This window comes from Acinonyx jubatus, chromosome B2, assembly GCF_027475565.1.
Source record: "Acinonyx jubatus isolate Ajub_Pintada_27869175 chromosome B2, VMU_Ajub_asm_v1.0, whole genome shotgun sequence".
NCBI classification, from domain to species: Eukaryota; Metazoa; Chordata; class Mammalia; order Carnivora; family Felidae; genus Acinonyx; species Acinonyx jubatus.
The window spans coordinates 34633502-34657188 of NC_069385.1; the positions used below are offsets into that span (position 1 = coordinate 34633502).

General features: G+C 41.0%; 1 protein-coding gene across 5 annotated transcripts in view; it reads left to right on the forward strand.

The window, feature by feature from the left end:
- ARHGAP18 (Rho GTPase activating protein 18) overlaps positions 1 to 23687 on the forward strand; it is a 191772-nt gene that overhangs the window by 46464 nt on the left and 121621 nt on the right. Inside the window, exon 1 of one of the 5 annotated variants that reach the window (XM_015072776.3) lies at positions 23074 to 23286. The exons of 3 other annotated variants lie outside the window; for them this stretch is intronic. In XM_015072776.3, the coding sequence (XP_014928262.1) occupies positions 23174 to 23286 (113 nt within the window). In that variant the 5' untranslated portion in view covers positions 23074 to 23173. Of the gene's footprint in view, positions 1 to 23073; positions 23287 to 23687 lie in introns of those variants that run through there. One more of the 5 variants, XM_053222252.1, reaches the window with a different exon arrangement.

Here is a 23687-nt window from a genome sequence, read left to right on the forward strand (position 1 = left end):
GGTATGGAACCCACCTGAAAAAAAAAGTTCTTTGGGGATACTTCTCCGTATTCTCCATAGACTGACAACATGGGCATATTTAAAATTCAGATGTTGAAGAGATGCCCACTGAGAGACATCCAGCAGGTAGCAGAATTCAAGACTGGCATATTTAAATGGAGAGACTGAGAAATCAAGACTGCAAATCATCTCCATAGAAGTGATAATTTAATTTTTAGAGTAGAGAGTGGCTATATAACATGGATTTTCTATCAGTCTCTTAATTTTTTTTAAGCCATAACCTCAGTTTGATAGGAAAATAAATTTGTCATCTAAAACTTTGGAGAATGAATTGTTTCAAAAAATTCTATCAACATGAAGATTTTTTGTTGATTATGAATGTTTTAAAACATTTTTCATTAGCACTGTCAAATTATACTTAAACTAATTCAAATTACTGAAATATTTTACCATTTAGGGGATTCGGAATTTGACATTGAACTTTCTTTTCTTTTTTTTTTTTTTTTTTTTTTTTTGAAAGACACTGCGTTGGGGCATCTGGCTGGCTCAGTCCATGGCACATGCGACTCTTGATGTTGGGGTTGTGAGTTCAAGCCCCACTTCAGGTGTAAAGATTACTTAAAAATAAAATTTAAAAAAAGATACTGCCTTGAATTTGGGGGGACAAATAACAGTTAAAAGGTACACAGTTAAAAGGTAATTTTAGAGTTTTATATTATAATAGCTGAATTCAGATTCTACTTTTGGTTCTATTTTACCATTTTTAGGAAATAAAAGACTATTGCTAAAATGTAGATGTATTCAACATTGAATAAGTTTGACATCTGTATTTCCATTTACATATTCTCTAATTCTGAGATTCTCCATTCCGTTTTATTCTGGAACAGTGCCAGAAAAGTCCATACATTCTAGACAGTCTTTGTGTAATCCCATTTATTCTGGTTCTGCCGTTTAGATCAACACAAAATTCACTCTGTTCAATATACTTTCAAATATTTGGAGTTACAGAATTTGAGTAAAAGAAACTTTAGCAACCATCCCAATTCTTGTAGATGACAGAACAGTCATGTAGTGAAGTGATATTTACCTAAAGTCATATTCCCAGGTGGTGGCCGCAGTGGCACCAGAGCCACATCCTCCACCAGAGTGATTGGGTGGGTCCCTGTCTCTTACACTACAGTCACCATAGCAACCTGCAAGAGGTGTTAGACTTTCATGTAGGACAGACTTACAGAGAGGTTTTACTTTCCCTATTTGTCAGTTTGTGATCTTGGGTATTTCTAATTTTTTTTAACGTTTATTTTTGAGAGAGAGAGAAAGAGAGAGAGACAGAGCATGAGCAGGGGAGGGGCAGAGAGAGAGGGAGACACAGAATCTGAAGCAGGCTCCAGGCTCTGAGCTGTCAGCACAGAGCCCGACACAGGGCTCGAACCCGTCGACCATGAGATGCTGACCTGAGCCAAAGTAGGACACTTAACCGACTGAGCCACCCAGACGTCCCACGGGTGAGAATTTCTAATCATCCGTTTCTTTGTAAAATGGAGTACCTCATATGGTAGCTGTAAGGATTAAATAAGATAATGCATATAAACTATTTAGCACAATGCCTGGTCTATAATATATATTCAATAAGTGTTTGCTATTATTATTTCTGAATATTTTTTCCTTTTAAGAACAAACATGTCTACTTCCTTTTTCTTATGTCATTTTGGGATTTTTATACTATCCCAATCATCATCTCTAGATACACATTTTTCTTTAAGTGTGGTTTTAGGACTTAAAAAAATACAGTTTATTTAGCTTGGGGACATAGCATGATATATCTATCTTCAAGCTATTGGCAATGATCATAAAGATTTTTTGAACAATGAAAATTGTAGCTCACTTGTAAAATTCTCAATGGAATCACCTACATTTACTAGTGTATGTTATTCCCCTATTTGCCTTTCTCTTTGCCTTCTTCCCAGAGCCCTCATAAAGGAAAACAAACACATCATTCTATGGTGGTGGCAGGGATGGAGAGAAGAAAGCATACAGCCATGCAAGCATTAATGCCCTGAGAAATTGAATAAAAAGAATCAAGAGGGGTGTCTGGCTGGCTCATTTGGTAGAGCATGTGATTCTTGATCTCAGGGTCATGAGTTCAAGCCCCACGTTGGATATGGAGTCTACTTAAAAAAAAATTTAAAAAAAATCATAGAAGAAACATTTGTCAAATTCCTTTAGGTATACTTATTGGTAAAACCGTTAGTCATGATTTGCTTTCTAATTCTGGACAGGTTACTTTCCAGATTTGTCTGTATATCTCATTATATGCACTGCTTTCAGTGTCAATATTTTGATTGGTGGTAAATACTAGTTATAACTATATCTTCCAATTATAGCAGTATTAAATGAATGTGCGAAATGGTTATTAAATAATGTGATTCCTCCCGAAACTTCTAAGCAAAATTTCATCTGAGGATAACGATTTTATGTAGGCATGATTTTGTGTACTTTCAGAGTGGTGTTTGGAGATTGTAATTCTCGTTTTTCCATTTGACTCCAGAACATAAAGCTGCCCCTTAAATTTGTCCCCCGAAGATGGTGATCACTGTAGTATGATAAACCATGTAGATGGGAGTTCACATGCTTCCTCAGAGCATAGGGTCTCTGAGATGTCCAGTTAATCATTTCTCCCTATGATGTTACTTTGGGCCGGGCCCTTCTGGGCTTCCAAGATAGAGGAGGAGTGAGGAGTTCACAGCCTGATGGGAAGTAACTCATAGCCTCCAACCAGCCTCATTTGGAATAGGCCCACTCCATAGTCCTCACTGCCTATAGGTTTTGTTTCCCAAATCTGACCTTGAACTACTTGAGGCGATGTGGGTGAATATTCTTCATGCTTTGTTGTATCATTATTCTTCTGGACTGATGGTTGGAGAGCAAGTACCACTTCTGGTGGCTTAACTGTGCAACATCTGATAAGCCATCTGAACTTTATTTTCCTGTTCTTGAACCCAGGATGACTGTACTTCCCTTAGAGGCTACGTAGCCTAGTCTTTAAATATATTACTATGGGTCACAGTGCCTGGGTTTGAGCGCTGTTCTGTTACTTAAGAAATTTGTGTGATTTTAGGCAAATTGTTCCCTGCCTCAGAAGAGAGATTAAAGATACCAGTTATCTCAGACCATTATATGAAGATTAAGTTGATTAACATATGTGAAGTTAGACCATTGCCTGGAATGCAGCACTCAAACACTCTGTGCATTGTTATTTTCAAAGATAATCCCTCTCGGAGACAAATGAGATGGTAGATGAGAAAGGGGCTCTGCATACAGAAACTTTATATTGGCCAACTAGATAGTGAGCTCCTTGAGGCTGGGAGCCAGGCTGCATGTGTCCTACAGTGCAAGGTGGCCATGAGTAGATGGATATGCAGGTGAGTGTTTCCTAAATGGACCAGATAATTTACCCAACCCTCCGTATTTCAATTTTCTTACTAAAGGACTAAGTGAAATTCTGAGTAAAATTTCATTTTTTCCCCCGATTTCCTGGAATTGCTTTTATTGATGACTCTCACAGTATGGTCATTCTAATGCCTTACTTTGACTAATCATTGGTGGGTCTCCCAAATTCATCTGGCTTGTCTCTTCTCAACTTGTGAAGTATCATGAACGCTTTGTGACTCTAGGCATTGAGTTGTAACTGTTTCTTAAGCCTCAACTCCTCCGAATTTTCTATATAGTAGGAGATCACTTGGATGTGTACCACCGCAGAGAAGAAACATGGAATAGTGGGAGGAAAAGCTGAAGACTGAGCCGTGGAATCTGAAGTCAGTTGTTTGTCTTACAGTCGTGGTGTTGATACTTAGATCAGCCACATGGTTGGGGGCTCATTAGATGTAATAATATATCTAAAGCATCTTGCACAAAGTGGACACACTAAATATTCGTTCCCTTCCCCTGTAGAAGATAACCTGATGTCATCCAAACTTGCTTTGTTAATGATGGAGAATTTGTTTACATTTGTCCAGAGTTACCAAGCTGGTTTTGCTGCAGAGGGAAGATTTTGTCTTTCAGCCAGCAGGTGGCAACCAAATTAAAGCTAACAGTTCACCTCATGATGGTAACTGGTAAAAATAGTGCCTTATCATGCTAATGCCTGATGGAAATGACAGGTGGATGAAAAACCTTTAGCTCCGAAGTGGAATCACCCCTGGCGAAGGTATTTTTAACACTAAGACCCAGATACAGATTAGTTTCTTTAAGGCTGCTTTCATTTCAGTACCAGCGTATCATGGCCATACATCTTTTTAGACGTTTGTCAGAGGAATCATTGAGATTTATGTAACATTGTGTTTAAAATAATGAATCTATTCACTTGATTTGGCAGTTTAAAAAGCAGAGTGAAAAAAGTCATCGGTTGATGAAATAGAGTGGTTACAAAAATACTATTTCATTTTCTCTTCAGTCAGGTTGTATGTGATTTTGTTTGGTTTGACCTCTGTGGATTTGTGATTTTTAAACAAGTACCCTTTTTAACTAAAAAGACTTTAAAAGGTATAAGGGAGACGGAATCCTTTGTAAACGCCTTGAGTCTTAAGGTTCTTTTTTTTTAATCCATAAAGTGGGATAATCTCATGTACTGTTGTAAAAAATTAAGTAGATGATGTATGAAAAGCACTTAGTATGTCGTGGCACACAGTAAGCAAACAGAATAAATGGTACTATTTAGAGGATTTATATTCTCCCAGAATCTCTAAAGGTGGGAGGGACCTGAGGGCCTATGTTCCCTAACCCCTTCATTATACTAGATCCCCTGAAGCCACTGTTCTTTTTAACACTGATCCCCTTGGATTAATCATTCGCTCTGGCTGGTATAGAACATGGCCGTCGAGGATTGGCTGTCCCTTTTCTAGGGACTGTGGGCAGCGTAGTGGGAATAGTGGATGCTGTGATAGTTGCATTTTTAGGAGAGGTCAGGATCAAACCACGGTCTCCTGATACGTGCTGCTGCTGTGCTCGGAGATAAAATTAACTCTATGTAGGAAGATGAACCCTAATACTCGCTTTTTTTTTTGTTGTTGTTCAAATCAGGTCCCTGCTATGCTACCTTTCTCTCAACAGCAAGACCATCTAGGCATTGTATTTGGTATGTGTTCAGCATCCTGTTGTCAGGAATGGCTAATAGTCACCACCACCACCACCCACCCATGTTTCAGACAAAAGAGTTAGCGGCACTCACTTTGCTAAAGCTGCTACCCTACTCACTTTGCTAAAGCTGGCTCCCTTGAGTGATCTGCATTTTCTTACAAAGGCCTTTCAAGGAGCAGGAGGCTAGAGGAGCAAACTACCCCCCCCCCCCCCATTTTGCCTGCATCAGTCTTGGCCATCCAGTGTCTCTAGAGGTCAGGGAGGTTTTCGTCCTTGAGAGACAGAGAGAGACAGAGCATGAGCAGGGGAGGGGCAGAGAGAGAGAGGGAGACACAGAGTCCCAAGCAGACTCCAGGCTCTGAGCTGTCAGCACAGAGCCCGACGTGGAGCTCCGACTCCTGGGCCGTGAGATCATGACCTGAGCTGAAGTCAGACGCTTAACCAACGGAGCCACCCAGGAGCCCTGAGAGGTCAGGGAGTTTTGGACGCTGCCTTGAATCTGTTGGGAACAGTCACCATCACATCTGCATAACCTGCCAGTGTGGGAGTGTGAGCCATCATACCATCATGCAGTGATAGGCCACAGACCTGTCAGGTTGGGGCTGGAAGGAGAACAGAGGGTCTCCATGTGCCACGGAACCCTTCATTTCACAAGTCAGAAAACTCAGCAAGACATGACGGGGCTTTCACACCCCAAATACCTGCAATGGTTCCTCCGTCCTTTCTCATGCCAGCACTTTACATGTGGCAAAATAATACGTTAGTTGTCTCCATTCTAGTTGGAAATGTTCAAACCCAACCGAACTATAAATGATAGTGGTTCAAAGCTGAAAGCAAGGGGTTTACGTATGCTGCGCTCTGCCATGCATTTGTGTATAGTCAGCAGCAGGCCTGTTGCCTCCTTTTCTGATCTCTTTCCCATCTCAAGGTTCTCCTGCAGTCAGGTCTCTGTTAAACTAATGGGGCTTGGATCTATCACATTTCCTGGGACTGAAAATCACACCAAGACCACCAGGGGATCAGGGTCGAGGAAAAGAAAATCTAAAACCTAAAGGGATGTTTCAAGTCTAAGTAGAAGAGAAATTTGGGTCGTAGCATACAGTAACCTCCTCAGCGATGCTCCGCTCATACCAAGAAGTCGCTGCCTCTCACCCCTGTAAGCCCGAGGAAAGGATCCTGATTACAGGACTGTTTCTCAGCCAGACGCATGAGGCAAGGATGCATGAAGGGTTTCTGGCCCTGGAATAATTTCAAGTAGCTAAGTTAATAACAACTCTAATGTCTAGGATTTATAAAGCAAAGGTCTTCTAAAATTAGATACTTGTAATTTATAATTAGGTTTAATTATAGTTGTTGATTAGTGATGCCGGTAGTAGTTTAACGCTGTGCTGTGGGGAATTACAGACTTTGTGTTCTCTCCATGCATTTTTATCATGTTTCCTGAAGCTCAGGAAGATAAAGACCATTTGAGACTATTGACAAATTAGTCAATTGTAGTGTGATAGTGATTCTGGTTTCTTAGGAGAGGGAAGGTAAAAAGATGGTGAAGGATAGAGTGAAAATGAGGGTTTGTCCCTCCTGTGTCACAGTGCATAGTCGGTGTTGCTTCACAGGTGATACAGGGTTGTGTTAACACAGTTCAGTAGAAGAGCCTATTCTTACCACCAACTTCCGGCATTTATCTTATCAGCCAAGAAACTTCTAGCAGGGATCCAAATCTACAGCATTTCTCTATTATGCTATTCTCAAGGTTCGCACTGATGTATCCACCCATCTGTGGGGAAGCCAGACTCTTGAGGCTTTTACTCGTGAACTTGGCCAGATCAGTGGCTTTAACATGGGTACTTCAGCTTATCCAGTCAGTAAATACTAATGAGTGACTATGTCCAAATATTGAGAGAACCTCAAGAACCATATAATCATACAGGGTGTGTGTCAGAGACTTGTCAGGAATATAAAAAACTTTGGTGGAACAGGGTGAGTAGTAGACTCGAGGGCCAGCCATCTTTTGGGAGCATGTGCCTGGTGAAATGATCATACACTGCAGTGCTGGTCCAACTTTGGTAATTCAGCCTTTCTATAGAATGTCCAAACGAGATCTAAGTTAATAACTAGTTCTTCCCTGTCAGAAATAAAGGCTTTTGCTTTAAAAAAAATGTTTATTTTTGAGACTGTGCAAACGGGGGTGGGGTGGGGTGGGGGGGAAGAGGAGCTGAAGCAGGCTCTGCTCTGACAGCAGTGAGCCTGATGTGGGGCTTGAACTCATGAACTATGAGATAATGACCTGAGCCAAAGCCAGATGCTCAACCGACTGAGCTACCCAGGAGCCCCAAGGCTTTTGCTTTTTAAAATACTAGGCTGTAAGGGGCACCTGAGTGGCTCAATCAGTTGAGAGACTTTTGATTTCCACTCAGGTCATGATCTGATGGATTGTGAGGTCAGGCTCCGTGCTGAGTGTGGGGCCTGCTTGGGATTCTCTCCCCACCCCCCAACTCCTCCCCTGCTTGCACCTGTGGTCACTCTCTCTCTCAAAATAAATAATAAAATATTTTAAAAAGTAATGTAAAATGCTAGGCTACATATATGTCTTAGCAGTATACATTTAACTAAAATGTCTGCAAGAACAGCCTCAAATCTCTGTTCGAGGGGGACAGGGTGCAGAGAGAAAAAGAAGGCAAGCAAGTAGCAAGTGCTCTGCTGCATAGCTGACCCTAATCCAAGGGCATTCAGTTATTGGGACCAACTATTACCTCTGTAAGAGTAAGTCACCTTGGGAGCAATCCTTTGTTATGAACCCAGGATTCATTATTATGAGGTTCCAGTGACTCTGTTATAACGTTACACATGTGAAGTTGAGAAATATTAATAGCTTAACTTTCCCTTGAAAGGATAAGACTAGCTCACTGCAGAGAGAATGTGTAGAGCACTTGTGTGATTAAACTATGGATCCATGGTATTTCTTTTGTCAAATGAAAATAAGTATGAGGGTTGGAAGACTTAATCGTGTTAGGAATATTATACCTGTAATACTATGTTCAGCTTCTAGTAACTTGTGCTCCCAGTTTCCCTTAATGACGCAGCAATGCTCAAACCAACGAAACACAAATCTTCTTGAGATTAGAACTTCTAACTGCACCCAAATATTCCTTTTGACAGATGCCATGAGCAACATGCCTTAGTAAAAAGGCTGTAATGATTGATCTGAAGTCAGGAGACCCAGGTTCAAATGTGAGCCCCATTGATTCTGTCTCTCATAAATTGCTTAATCTTTCTGACTAATCTTTCTGTTTTCTCATTTGTCAAATAGAAGCAAAGAACTGAGGATATCTGAGAGTATACAAATGAAATAGCACAGAGCAGCATATAATTGGCATTTAATAAATGCATTTTTTTTTCAATTGAGGATCTAAGAATTTGGGCCCATTAGCTTTTTGTGAGTTCATTATTTCATTCTTCAGTTTATGACTACCAAGGAATACAGTGCCTGGGACAAATAAGTGCATGTCAAAAGTATTTGCTGAATGAATAAACTGATGAGTGGCCAAGGAATACATCCTCCTAGAACAATAAACAAATGAACTGACATTTATGCCATGAGTGGTATTCTAGAGCCAATCTCGTGACCCTCACATTAATCCAGGAAATGAAGAATTAAGAGAGAATTTCACAACTATCAAAAGGTATTTAGGAATTTCTCTTTTATTAATACATTTAAAATTTACCATATCAATTAACGGGACAGGTAGGTGGCTTTGGTGTTGACCAATGCATGTTTGTATCTGAAATCTATCAGACTATAATAAGTTCGCTGGCTGGTGTGAAACAGAACTACGAAAGGAAGTAAGCCATGTCCTTACCAAGTGACCCCAGATGGTTTCTGGGACTTCCTTGGGTGGGTGGGTGGGGGGGCTCCTGTGCACTCCTAGAGAACCCAGAATCTCATCCAGTAGGATTGACTCAGCAGAAATGCAGAAATAGTAGTCAGCTGAAGGACAGTCCCAAAGTCTTTCCAGGACCCCCAAAGCCAAGCCAGGGAATGTGATGGGTATAGGTGTGGATGTGTGAAGTCTGGAAGATGCCCCATTGTAAGGACTTTTCTGTCACTCTAGAAGGCCATGAACCTTTTTAAAGATAAACAGATAACCACATAAACCTAGAGAGGGGTTTCCATATTAAAGTTGGGAGCTTTGCATCTCAAATTGGCTATTTTCAGAGAGGTGAGAAGGTAACTACTTGCAAGTAACTTAGCCTTTGTGTTCTCCATGAAGAACCTGAGGACTTTTTTCGTCCCTGAAAGAGCAGACTTCCCATGCTTTGGGTTCCGGCCTGCATTTACAATCTTTTATCGCCATACCCTGAGCACTTGCTTGATTGCTAATTTTTTTAAATAAATATTTAATTTTGAGAGAGAGCCAGTGGGGGAGGGACACGGAGAGGGGTATAGAGGATCCGAAGCAGACTCTGCGCTGACAGGTTGACAGCAGTGAGCCCAGTGTGGGGCTGGAACTCACGAACCACGAGATCATGACCTGAGTTGAAGTCTGACGCTCAACTGACTGAGCCACCCAGGCGTCCCAGTTGATTGCTATTTTTTGATAACATTACTATTTTCTGGTAACATGTTTGGTAATTTGTTATTTTTTTGGTGACATGTCTTTGAGGGTTGAGCCCTACTGAGTGCTCAGCACACAGTAGTTAAATAAATATATAAATTAATGACTGAATAAATGAATATACCAGTATCACTTATTAAAGATTTGAAATACCTGGCAAATCTTTAATGAACCAAATTTGTGACCTTTTAGTGAAATTAAAAAAATTGGTTCTACTTGATTATTATATTTCTATATTTCATTCATTCCGAGATGTGTATCTATTTCATTAACATTCAAACATCTCTGAAACTGGGTGCAACTTACAAATAACATTATTAGCAGCATTTTTATTAACCAGTGGTTTGCAAACTAATGGATGGTGAGTGTAAAAAGGGGTTGGTAAACTATAATGTATGGTAAACTATAACATATATATATCTCACCTTCATAATGCATATGCTGCTTTATATAAGGATAGGATAATGGGGAAAGCATGGCTTTTACATCAGAGGAATTTTATTGTCAATCCTGGCTCTGCCTTTTTTTTTTTTTCTTAATCTGAGCAAAGAGCTTGCCCTAACATTCATGTTTGGGTTGCAATGTTCTCATTTGGAGGACAGGAATAAAGCCTTCATATTAGGGTTCTACACTAAAGATAATTCAATGAACACCTTTAATTGAATGCCTTTCCTTTTTTTTTTTTCCTCTCCCTCTTCCATCAGCCTATTTGTACCTTAGAACAGCTCTATCAGGTAGGGATATATGTAATTTCCATGTTCCAGGTTTAGAAACAGAGGCTTAGCAGCATGAGTGAGTTAAGAGAAAGACCTCCCCAGAGCCTTTGATTTTCCATTATTCCCCTCGCTCTATTAAGGCTTCTCACAGGTAGCAACTGACATAGGTGAGAGCTTAGCTACTCTTTTGTTGATAAATTTCTGTAGGCAGCCTGTGTAACAGTTTTACACAACACCTTAATAACAATGTCGCACACGACATCCTTTTTGGAAAGGAATTTACCTCTTGCCCTCATCCTGTAAACAAGGATGGGCCTCTATTTAAGGAAGAGGAAAAGGAAGAGGGAAAAGGATATTATATCACCTGGCCTAGCATTTTTGGGAGCAGATGTTTTCCTTGTCTCATTGTTCACAGAAAATTCAAGATGGCATAAACCAAATGTTCAAAAATACTGTGATTCATGAATCAATTCATAGTATTCTTTTGTTTGGGTAGAACAAAATGATGCAGACGGATTGAAATTAAGGATCAATCCTAAAACCTCAGGGCTAGGTGCAGAACCAAAAAAGCAAGCTATCATTTCTGTCCTGTGATAGACCAACCTCCAGTGGATGTTAGGCCTCCAGGCCTAATCCAGGGTGGAGTCACAGAGGAGCTGTGGAAATTGCTTTTGTATTTTCTCGATTTTGCCTGAAAATTTTCACTTATGGGATTTTTTTTTTCCTTTGCCTCGGCATTTCTTTTTCCTATTTGGTGTTCCCATTTTTAATTAGGTTGCAAATGGATCAAATAACAAGCAAACAGGCTTATTTCAGTAATAAAACATCAAACTCAAATGTAGAGGGGATGACTGGGTGCCTGTTGATTGAAACTGCAGTCAGGTTTCTGAATGAGCCTGGTCTGCCTCCAGACTGAGCAGGGCTGGCTGGCCCATTAGGCAGTGCTCTGAGGCATCTCAAAGCTTAGGGTCCCTGTATGGAAGACGGGGGTGGGGGTGGGGGGGTGGATTGAGAGAAATGGAGTTTAAACTTAATAGGTGCTCCATAAATTCACCTTTCTCATCTTCCTTCTTCCCTTCCTTTTCATCCCTTTCATCCTGGTTACAAATATTTATTGTCTGAAACAGTTTGAGCTTACTGGATCTAAGTGGACTCCTGGGGTGGGAGATCAGGATCCCGGAGAAAGGAGTAAATGGTACACTCATCAGCGAGGCAGGCGCAGGAAGAGCCTCCTGGGACTACCAATTCTCTTGGGGAGGGCTGGCTAGGAATCCTAAACTCTTTGTTAACCTACCCTCCTCTCCCAGTGCTTCACGACCCACTGAATAACGCTTGAGCCCTTCCCACCGTGGGAACACATCAGTGCCTGTCCTTGGGTTGTTTTCAACTACGTGGTAGACCTCTTCGTTCATCCGGATTAGAGATGGCGGGGTAACTTCGGACTCCTCCGTCCTCTGTTCCCGCCTCCACACGTCTACCAGGCCTTTAAAGATTCTATTGTGGGGGCGCCTGGGTGGCTCAGTCGGTTAAGCGTCCGACTTCAGGTCAGGTCACCATCTAGCGATCTCGCGGTCCGTGAGTTCGAGGCCTGCGTCGGGCTCTGGGCTGATGGCTCAGAGCCTGGAGCCTGCTTCCGATTCTGTGTCTCCCTCTCTCTCTGCTCCTCCCCCGTTCATGCTCTGTCTCTCTCTCTGTCTCAAAAATAAATAAACGTTAAAAAAAAAAAATTCTATTGTGCAGTGTCTGCGCACGGCCTCTGCTGCGCGGGTTGCGAGCATAGATGAAGATCACCCAGGGCTGCCGCCGCTGTGATTTTACAGGAATATTACAGCACCTCCTCGTTGATACGGTCTAAACACAGACCTCCCTTCTCCATCTTTTCCCTGCCATCCCTGCTATTTAGAGCCACCGCAGTGTTCTTTCTCCTAGTAGAGTTGATTATGCTCCTCTCTTGCTCAGTTGTCGGATTATTCCTTGCTGTTTGTGGAATATAGACTAACTACTTACAAGGCACTAGGAGTCCTTAAACACCTGGCACGGATTTCCGTGTGTTTAGGTTGGTTCTCCCTATCCTGTCTCCCCCTCCCTATTTTGTATTCCGCATAGCGCTTTGGCTGTGCACGCGCTTTGACTTGGTGGAAGCAGTTGGAGTCTCACCTGCTTTGGTCTTCATGCTTGTGGAAAGTCCCGCTCTCCCCGCTCTAATTCAAGGCCTAATGGGTTGTTACTACTTGATGTGTATTTGCTAGCATCTTCTCTAACTGTGAAATAATAAACGTTTCATGCAGAAAGCTTGGGGGAAAATCACACATGCGCCTTACTTTGGCTGCACCCTCTTACTTGAAATCTTAATAGATCTTGGAATTCTCTACCTCCTTTTCATTGTCCCGGTTGTTCCCTTAGCATTTGTGTGTGTGTGTGTGTGTGTGTGTGTGTGTTTACTTTCGCATTTATTATATAATGCTTCATATTATAAATACACATATATTTGTTCATCCTAACTAAAAATAACCTCCTGGGGTTGGGTTGGATCTGACTCACCTACCTGCACCTCCCTCAGGTTATCTGTTTGAAGTGAGCCAGTGGCCATGCAATATAACCCCGCGTGTGACTTCAGCGGTGAAACCACGGGCTGTTGGAGAGAATATTGCTGGTTTAGAGGCAGGCCTCCTCATGTTCTTCAGAGTACCCAGCAGGCCTCTCCTGGTGCTTTGTACCTGCCTTTTGGACATTCGAGGAATCTCCAAAGGGCTCATTTTGTGCCTGGAGGTCACATCAAGGTGGTAGAATGTTTGGTCTGGATGACAATCCTTGCAAGTATTTTTGTTATGTTTGGCGACTCTATCAAGTTTCTCTCTCTATCCCTCTACCATGTGAATGCTCATAATGCATGCAGTACTGAAAAGGCCGTCTCTTGAAAGAAATCCATTCCTAGAGGGCTCTGCCCATTTCTCTTTGTTTTCTCTCAGTGATTTATTCATGTGTTCACACAGCTTTATTTTGATGATCTTTGCAGGTAAGACACGTACTACTTTTCACAGGGGCAGACTCACAGTAAGGAAAATTCCGGTGTAGGTCTCATTTTCACGACCCAAAAATGTGGCTCTACTGCCTGGATTTGAATCCTTGCTAATTTCTAGTGAGATACATTTCCAGAACATCAGCGTGTGATTTAAACCCAAGACTCGGAAAGTTCTATTCCCCTTCTAGCAACATTTTTAAAAACCTAATTTCGTTTAAGAGGAAGAGGCAATGTGATCGAACGTGTATGTGGAAATTCTGAAAGCGTCTTCTACCTTTGTCACTCTGAGGTGCTTTTCTTCCTGCTCTTCTTCTCTCTCGTGCCAATTTGTGATTACAAAAGCCATTCTTTACGGAGATTTCTAGTCTACAGTGTTTATGGGTATTTGATGTGGAGGGGTGATGGTTGTAAGAACTTGTATTATGCCCATGGTTGCTTATCCTTACCTGCAGGAATGTGATATCTGCTATGAAACATACAATTTTATTATTGGGAAAGGAAAATATGTGTCTCCCAGACTTTTAAAGAAAAATACAAAAATATAGTTAGTGGGGAGACTGGTTGATGGAAAATAATATATTTTCTACCCTAAGTAGTGAAATTCGAATTTTTTCACTATTTGAATCGTAGAGAATCTTATGGTTTGTTTTTTTTTTTTTTTTTTCTGGGAGGTGGGGTGGAGTGGAGTATAGGAAAGAAATTTTGAAGACATTCTTACAGTAGACACTTTGAGCCAGTGACTGTGTGCTGAGGCAGCCTCTGAACTTGAGCAATGTGAACCACAAGGAAGTATTCTGGTGCCAGGACGCAGTGATTTCCTCAAATCTTGGAGTCCTGGCATCTGCCTGACCAGCTTTTGCGTAACCTTTCTTTCCTTAGAACAGCTGCTTCTGTAAAAGAAGTCCTTTGGATGAGATACAGATAACCTTTAGACCCTATTAACCTTATAATTTGGAGTTTTAAAATTTCAGGAGACCACGGTTCTCATGACTATAGTTCTGTTCTTTGAGCTTTTGTAACAAGCCAGCTAGCCAAATTGTTAAATAGAATGAAGACAAACGAACTCCTGGACGCAATAAGGAAATATTTCAGGAGCACAGTGTGGGCCTAGGATATTATGTAAGGAGATCTTTGTCGATTAGAGTGAGGTATGGGTCATTGGGGTGAAAATCCTTTATAGTAATGGTTCTCCATTTTTTTTTTTCTGGACACATATTGAAAATCTGTGGAAACTTACTCTAGTTCAGAATAAACAGGATAAACAATTATACCCGGGGCACCCGGGTGGCTCAGTTGGTTAAGCGTCTGACTTTTGATTTCAGCTCAGTTCATGATCTCACAATTCTTGAGTTTGAGCCCCGTGTGGGGCTCTGCTCTATCAGCACAGAACCTGCTTGGGATTCTCTCTCGCTCTCTCTCGCTCTCTCTCGCTCTCTCTCGCTCTCTCTCGCTCTCTCTCGCTCTCTCTCTCTCTTCTGCCCCTTCCCACCTCTTTCTGCCCCTACCCTGTTTGCGTGCACTCTCCCTCTCTCAAGTGTTAAAAAAACAAACAATTATACTCAAAATTTTCAATAAAATTTGCTTATTTCACTGGAAATTTATTCTTTCATAGAGAAATTTCTGATGAAAACAGTAAATTGTAACCAGTGAAGCAAATAGATTATACCCAATGGAGTGAGTATATTATACTAAAATTTTGCAGAGACTGAACATTTTATTTTCATGATTCTTTATTGTAAAACAAGTGAAGTTAATAGAATTTTGGGAAATAAAAGTGTTGCCACCATGTCAAATACTCAGATTGATTTTCAAAAATGTTAAAAATCCGTGTCTCAAACTGAGGAAATATGGTGCACATTTTTTTAAACCAGGAACTGTGACTTATTTGAAAAAAATATTAATGATTACTTCCCAAAAAGAATCCAAAAATGAAACCCCACATGGTCAAACAGGAAACATAATAAATTCCTCCCAAGATAAATTTAATAAAAGGCTGTTTTTCCACACACCAATGTTCATTTTTTCTTTTGTTATAATTATTTTTATTTCATTTTGAAATTCCTGAAAATGCTGATTCCCAGAGGTATGTAGTGGTAGCTGTGGAGAATTTTAGAATTCATGTAACTTCCTAGACACAGGCCTATCTGGAATCTTCTAAGACCCTCAGTTGAAGTCATGTTAGGAAGTCAAGGACTGTCACTCTCCCATTATCTGAGTAGAAGCAGACTTGAAAAAGGATTCTGCTGAGATTTTGCATGCAGGTGAAAAGCTGTAGACCCTCTCTGCACAAGCATTCAATTACGGCATTCAAAAATCTGTCTAGTTTTTTAATTTTCCAAGCTCTTCTAGCATGATGGCTGCTTGTCTAAAACAACTCTGCTTATTCATCTTTAAAAGTGAAAAGATTTAGGGGTGCATGGGTGGCTCAGTTGATTAAGTGTCCAACTTCAGGTCATGATCTCACAGTCCATGAGTTCGAGCCCCGCATCGGGCTCTGTGCTGATAGCTCAGAGCCTGGAGCCTGCTTTGGATTGTGTGTGTGTGTGTGTGTGTGTGTGTGTGTGTGTGTGTGTGTGTGTGTGTGTCTGCTCCTCCCGACTCGTGCTCTGTCTCTCAAAAATAAGCCTTTAAAAAATTTTGAAAAAAATGAAAAGATTTAGGGGTGTTGGTGTGGCTCAGTTGGTTAAGTGTTTGACTCTTGGTTTTAGCCCAGGTCATGATCTTAGGGCTTCATGGGTTCGAGCCCCACATCAGGCTCTGCACTGACAGTGTGGAGCCTGCTTGGGATTCTCTCTCGCCCCGCCCTCTCTCCCCCTCCCCTGCTTGTGCTGTGTCTCAAAATAAATAAACTTAAAAAAAAATGAGAAGATCTACTCCTTTAACTGACCAGGTATAATTATTATTAAATGAGCCAAACTCCCTGATTAAATGCCCCTTTGAAATTATTTTGAGGGTTATTTTTTTCTCTTAAAAAGTAAAACTTCTCCAGAAAATAGAATTAGACATATGTCGACATCCTCTGGAAAACTGGGCAAGCTCTGTAACCAAAAACATACTGATATTTTTCTATTCTTGCTTCGCACCCCTTTCTGAAAAGTTAGTGACTGAGGCCCAAACTCGCATCACGATGAAACTTGCATGCTTCTAGAGTGGTTGTTTTTACCACTAGTGTGCGCATTTGCAGAGACCATGTAAATCTAATTTCTATCGTGACATGTGAATCTAATTGTTTCACCACAGAAGCAAAACCCAGGGGTGTTGCTTGAACATCCTAGGCGCTCCATCTGGAAGTAGCGTACAGGGCCGGTTGGTTGGTTTTTCCAGTAAAATTATGCTTTGTCATTCTTGAAGTCATTTCTAGCATTAGCAATTTCCCAAAGGACTCACAAAACAGAAATTCTTCTTTGATGACATTTCTTTGTGCTGTTTTATCAAGTATTTTGGTCAAGAAAAATAGTGTAACTATTCCAGGAACTACTCTAAAACATTAGAAGAACCACCTTCATTCTGGAGTGGATAACCACCATTTTTCCCCCCAGTACAACTACAGCTGCCATTTCCTTGTTTTTCTCCAAGCCACAAATCAAGTCAGCCCTTCCCTTAGATTTTCAGCTTCATCAAGTCTTCCGCAGTTTTTTACTTTACGAGGAAATAAGTGTTCTTCATAATTTACTTCAGGAGGGCTTTTGTGTTAAAGCAAATCTGGGTATTGATGCAGTTCCAGATGTTTCAAATGGAGTCTTTATTCATAATCAAAAGACTACCTTTCTAGAACATACCTCCTCCCGCCAAAGAGTGCACTTCAGTCTCCCCAACTTCATACTTTCAGTTGGAGGTATTTGCAACATGGGTCTCATTGTATTCAGCCACAAAGAGAAAAGCAAAAGAAAAGTTAGGTTCATTACCCTTTCTTGGCTAATTTCCACTTCTGGCTAGTTTTGAAATGAAGTGGCTTTATCGTGCAGCCAAATGAAGTTAAGCTTTCTGAGTCTTGTTCTTGCAAGGCCCCTTCCAAAGCCCTGCATCTAACAAATTCTGTGAGTGCCAGGTCTGTAAACTTCGATCTGTCTTTGCCTAATATTAAAAGAAAAAAAAAATGTTTGTAATCACAATGACTAGAGTAGTTTTCTTTGATTTCTATCAGTAGAAACAATTTTAGATAAGATGGTATTATACCCGTGACCTCATAGTCCTATGTATACTAAGCCATGCTCCCCCAGTAATTTGACACAGAAAAGTTTCAGAGTGCCAGAAAAGAAAACTATTGAGTTTGTGCCTGTCTGAACTTCTGTAGCATTGCATTTACATCAATATTCCGTTGGGTTAAACAGTTGAGATTTGCCGTAGCTTCTTTTACCTCATTAATTATTCACGGGGGTGTTTTCATAAACAAGAGAGAGTTGGTTCTAGGACAGGTGTGACCTTTACAGTGTTTAAGAGCTCAGTCTCAGCGGTTATATGAAGCCAGGTTTACATGTTCTGCTGCCTCCTGGCTGTGTGACCTCATGTTCCTTTTCTCTAAAGTGGGCATAAATTATAATATCCATCTCTCATAGTTTTTGAGACTATTAAATGAGACGGGGTATATCATGTCTTGCCAAGAGTGAGCGCTCAAACATTAGCTATTATTACTTATTGGTAATAAACTCGTTAACTGTGAGAGCTTTTCTCTGTAGATGTTTACCAAGAAGCCTAAATTAGCCTCTGGCAATAGCAGTTACAAATTATCCCAGGGATGGCTAATATTTTCTCCCTGGAAGAGCAGTGTAGAATAACTTTGAGAATATAGAGTGTTTTAGAGCTGTCCAGAGAGAGGCACAAGGCTTGCCAGCGCCCCCCATCCCCACCCCTCCTCGCCCCAGAGGCAGAATTAATAAAAACAAATGCAATTTTTAAGGAAGTAGATTTAGATTCTGCACAGGCAGGAATTTTCTGTAACGATTCCCCTGTACAGAACTCCCTTGCTTACAAGCTCACAAGAATGATTCATACACAACTTTGGTCAAATATCAGCTAGGGGAGATTGGTACACTCTCCTCATTGATGCTACCGATGTAAATCTAGTTTTTATCACTTCTGTGAAACTTCAACTTCACAGGAGGTTAATTTATTCAAGTTCTTATTATATTATTGTAAATTGCATTTTACTTGGCCAATTGAAAGGTCAGTTTTCACATGACCTTGTGTCTGAATACAGGTTTTCTGCACTCCTGCAGGATTTGAGTACACACATTTCTCCTTCGTTAAGTGCATTTAGAGCAATAGAAACTGATTGAGAAAAAATCGATAAATGTATGGAAACTCTTTCAGTTTTAATTCCGTACTACAAAATAGGCTCTTAAGTCAAATATAAAAACGAGTCAGTAAATCCTCTGATGTTACAAACACTGAATATAATTTTTTTTCATTATTTCTGAACATGATTGTCAAATTGCCACAGGCTGCAGTACTGTCTCCACCCTATTTTTAACCTATTTGGGTACATAAATTATAGCTTCCTTTTTCTCCCTCTGTCATCTAGTGTGTCCCATTTAAAGGGAGTGAATCAAATGAGTGTCTAAACTGTCTTGATGTTATTAATTACTTGGTAAGATGTTTCATAACAGGAAGTTGTTTGGCATGCAGTCAATAGCCTGGAATATTAACATCTTCAAGGACATTAGGTTCTCAGCGTTTGTTTAAAGTGATGGCGCAAGGGACTAAAACAGTATTCTTTTTTTCATAAACTGTCTCTCTAGCAGGAAGGGTGATGTGGTATAAGGGAGGACTCTAGTTAAATCTTGGTAAGATTTAGGGTGTGAAATAAGAACAGCATTTCCAGGGAGCATATCAGGAGTAAGGTTTGTTTCTGTGATGGTCATAAGAAAATTGTGGAAATAATTTTTTACCTACGTGAGCCTCTATTTGAGGCGGCGCACAGTTGTACCACTCTCTGCCCGTGACAAGCAACGTCGTCACATTGGTAACAACAGGGCTTAGTGACAGAAAAGGAGGAGCCGAGAGGATTTCCATGTACCTGGACGTGAAATTAACGGGATTCAAGTTGTGTGTACATCAATTTGTGCCACATTTCCTGCCTCACAAACATTTCAGAAGGCCTGGTTGTTGTGAACCCAAAGATTATGCCGAACTTAAAAAATAATTATAGTTTAATCTGCATACTGTAATTTTATTTGTAATGAAACAAGGGAAGAGAGTATAATTAGGCAAAGATACAACTTAATCATCATTTCGGTTAAAACTGGGTAAAATTTCTATCGTGAATTATCTCACGAGAGTTGGCAGTGTTCATGGCCATCAGTGGGTATGTGTGACACAGCAAAGGAAGAAAGAAAAGATAGAAAAGCGAAGAAGATAAAAAGAAGGTCCAAAAAATTAAGCGCAAGGGAGGGGTGGGATGGCAAGGGAAACAGAAGAAGAGCATTTCTAAAAGATAGAGTGGATGCTCTACTACCAATATGTATTTTTTAAGTTTATTTATTTATTTTGAAAGAGAAAGAGAGCAAGTGTGAGTAGGGGAGGGGAGAGAGAGAATCCCAAGCAGGCTCTGCACGGTCAGTGCCTGGCCCCACGTGGGGCTCGATCCCACGGACTGTGAGATCATGACCTGAGCTGAAATCAAGAGTAGGATGCTTAACCCACTGAGCCACCCAGGTGCCCTTACCACCCGTAATTGTAGAAGGTAGTGATTTCTATATTTTTGCATTTGGGAGCAGACACATTAAAAAAAGGGGGTGGCTGTGGGGAGCATTCATCATTTTTAGATTATGTACTGTATTCTTAGCTTATATTTTATATACATAAGGACATTACAAAGACAAAACTTCTATATTCCGGTTGACTTACCTTTTGCCTCTTTTCCTGTATTTTTCATTTTCCCTGACATGGTGAATGGGTCATCATACGTTCACGCTGCTATGTGCATTGGAATCAACCGTTAACTAAAGCTTTAATCAAAAGTGGTAATTTTAATCTTTCTAAGGACACATGAAATTAAAGGCCCACTATGTGGAAGGATCCAGTTAGATGTGGAAGAAAGAGAAAGGGATGATGGTGGGACCAGAGGGAAGGGGGGGTCTGGGAGGTGAGAGAGAAAGGCTTATTTGGGTAAGGTAGCGAGACAGTTTAGCGGTCCATTCAGGAGTTTGGAACTGGTTCTATTAGCTGTGGAGAGCCAATGGACGTTTTAAAGCAAGGAGAGACATTATCAGGCATGTGCTTGGATGTGATTTTACAGTTAAGCCTTGAACAACTCCGCAGGGGTGTGTGTTTAGGGGCAATAAGCCCCCACCCCCACTCTTGCAGTTAGAAATCCATGCATAACTTTGACTCCTAAAACTTCTGCCGGCCTACTGTTGACTGGAAGCCTCACCAATAACATAGTTAATATATATTTTATATGTTCTATGTATTATGTTATTCTATTCTTACAATAAAGTAAGCTAGGGAAAATAAAATGAAGGAAATCATAAGGAAGAGTCAACTACAATAAAAAAGACTAAAAACACCATAAGGAAAATATTTACTGTACTGTATTTATTTAAAAAAAAAAAAACAACCTGGCAAGTGGACCCGTGCAGTTCAAACCTGTGCTGTTCAAGGGTCAACTGTAATGTGCAAAATGATTTAGAAGAGAAGGCAAAGAAGGAGCTGAAAGGGCTGTTGTAATATTGGAACTAACACCTAAGTATAGGGTCTGAAAGGGACTCTGGCAACGTCTAGAAAGACGACAGCAGGTAGAGCCTATGGAGGTAGAAATGCAGAGGTTGAACAAATACTTGTGGAGGGCGAGGGGTGCAGCTATAATCTCTCTCTCTCTTTAAAGTTTATTGATTTCCTTAGAGAACAAACAAGCGGGGAGGATCAGAGAGAGGGAGAGAGAATCCCAAACACGCTCCAAATTGTCAGCCTGGAGCCCAATGCAGGGCTTGAACCTGCAAACCATGAGATCATGACCTAAGCTGAAATCTAAAGTCAGACACTTAACAGACTGAACTACCCAGGTACCCCTATTATCTCTTTTTTGGGGAAGACTTCTGTAAATGAGAGTTCACTGTAGACACAGAAGAGAGGATTGAAAAATGTAGAACACTTTAAGAGTGTGTAAGCATGAATGAAGTATTTTTCATGATCATTTTATTTTTTAAATAAATTTTTATACAATTTTTAATATGATTTTTATATGATTTTCAAAATAAAATTTTTAAATGATTTTTTTTTTGAGAGAGAGGGAGAGAAACAAGAGTGGGCGAGGGTCAGAGAGAGGAGAAAGACCATCCCAAGCAGACTTCCTGTTGTCAGCGCAGATCCTGATGTGGGTCTCGAACTCATGAACTCTGAGATCATGACCTGATCGGAAATCAAGTCAGTCACTTAACCATCTGAGCCACCCAGGTGCCCCTCATGATCACTTTAAATAATGAAAAAGTGTAAGCAGTCTGTTTATAGAGCAATGAAGTAAAAACAACAACAACAACAAAAAAAACCCACAAAACTTATGAGGAATTTTAGATACATAAACAGATCATCACAATCAACAAAAACCACTTCAATTCGGACTACTAAGTATATAGAAGAGAGTAGAAATCCTTTTTGGAGGGGGAGAAAGAACACAGAAACATCCTTTGTAATTTTCAGAACTTTTGAGCTCGTTTCCTAATCTACAAGATAAAAAGCAGCATGCTGGTTGAAAAGAACAGAATTTAGTCTAGAATTCTGTTCAAATGCAGCTTCTGGCACAGAACACATGTGTTCTCTTAGCCAAGAGAACTTACTTACCCCAACCCCTCAGCTTTACCTCTCTTAAATTTTGTAAAATGCGGGTGATAATGATGCCTGTCTTGTAGGGTGTGTGTGTGTGTGTGTAAGAATTGAAATGAATTGAAGAGATAATACATGTGAAACAGTTGTCACAGAGAGGGTCTGGCGTATGGTAGGTGCTCAACAAATGTAAGTACTTCTTTTATTCTCAGCAGTAACATGTAACTGAGTATTGGTAGATCTCTTTCTAGTACCGAAGGGTGGTTTGACAAAATCAAGAGGTAAATTTGGCATTGGCTTTTACGTTGAAAGAAGATGGCATTCTGGGATACACATTTTATGAGGACTTTTTAAGCCAGACACATGAGTTAGAGGTTTTCTTGTTACCGGTATTGCACACTTTTGCTCCAGGTGCATTGGGTTTTGCTATGGTTAATTTCAACGTTGAACGTGAAGGGGTTAAGAAATGCCCTTACTCATGTTACATGAAGCAGCAGAAATTATCAGATGGAAACAGGAATTGGGAAGGAAAAAAAACCCAAAAAACTCTGTAGTAACACATTGTTTTCTGACGGCTTGTACTTACATGGATGAGAAAAGTCCACAACCTGGTAGTTTAATCAGATCAGAATAATTCAGGGAAGGGAGCAGTAAAAGTTAAAGCGTAGCCCCTCTGCCCTTCCTTAACTAAAGCCACTCGAACTGGAATTGCCCGGGGTTGAAACAATACTCTGAGTCACGGCTCTTCTCATTGGAGAGCCAGTCAGCGCTTCACTGGCGAGGCCCCGCCCCTCCCGTGTGAATCACCAGCCCTGGCCGGGCCTCGAGAGGAGGAGCCGGCCAATGCTAATGAGCAGAGCTGCCCAGAGGAACTTCATTCCCCCTCTCCGTGTCAGGATCCGAGAAATTATGCCCCTTCTGTCACCATGAGCTGGCTGTCCAGTTCCCAGGGAGTTGTCCTAACTGCCTACCACCCCAGCGGCAAGGACCAGGCCGTAGGGGGGAACCATGGCAAGGTTGGTGAGGAAGCCACCCCAAGGTAAGCCCCTGGCATTCGAAAGCCCGAGAGCAAAACAAAAACCCCTTACCTGCTCCAGGAAAAAAGAAAAAAAAAAGTGACAGGGAAGTTGGGGGGGGGGGTAGGAACAGCGTCAAGCACACGTCGAACCTAACCTCCTGCACCCGCAAAAGTGTTTGGCAGGGGTTTTGTTACTTTGCGTTTATTTCACCTATTCCGCGTCTGAGATAGCCCCCACCATTACTGGTAAAAAGATGGATGGGAAGGAACATGGGGATATGGCTGTCAGGCTTGTTGCTTAGCAGGTGCATTTGCAAATGTGGAAAGATCAAATGACTATATTTGTAACACTTCCTATGAGATGAAATTCTTGAATGGGCGCAGGGCACAGCCGCTGGAACTGCTAGTTGGAAAGTGTGCCA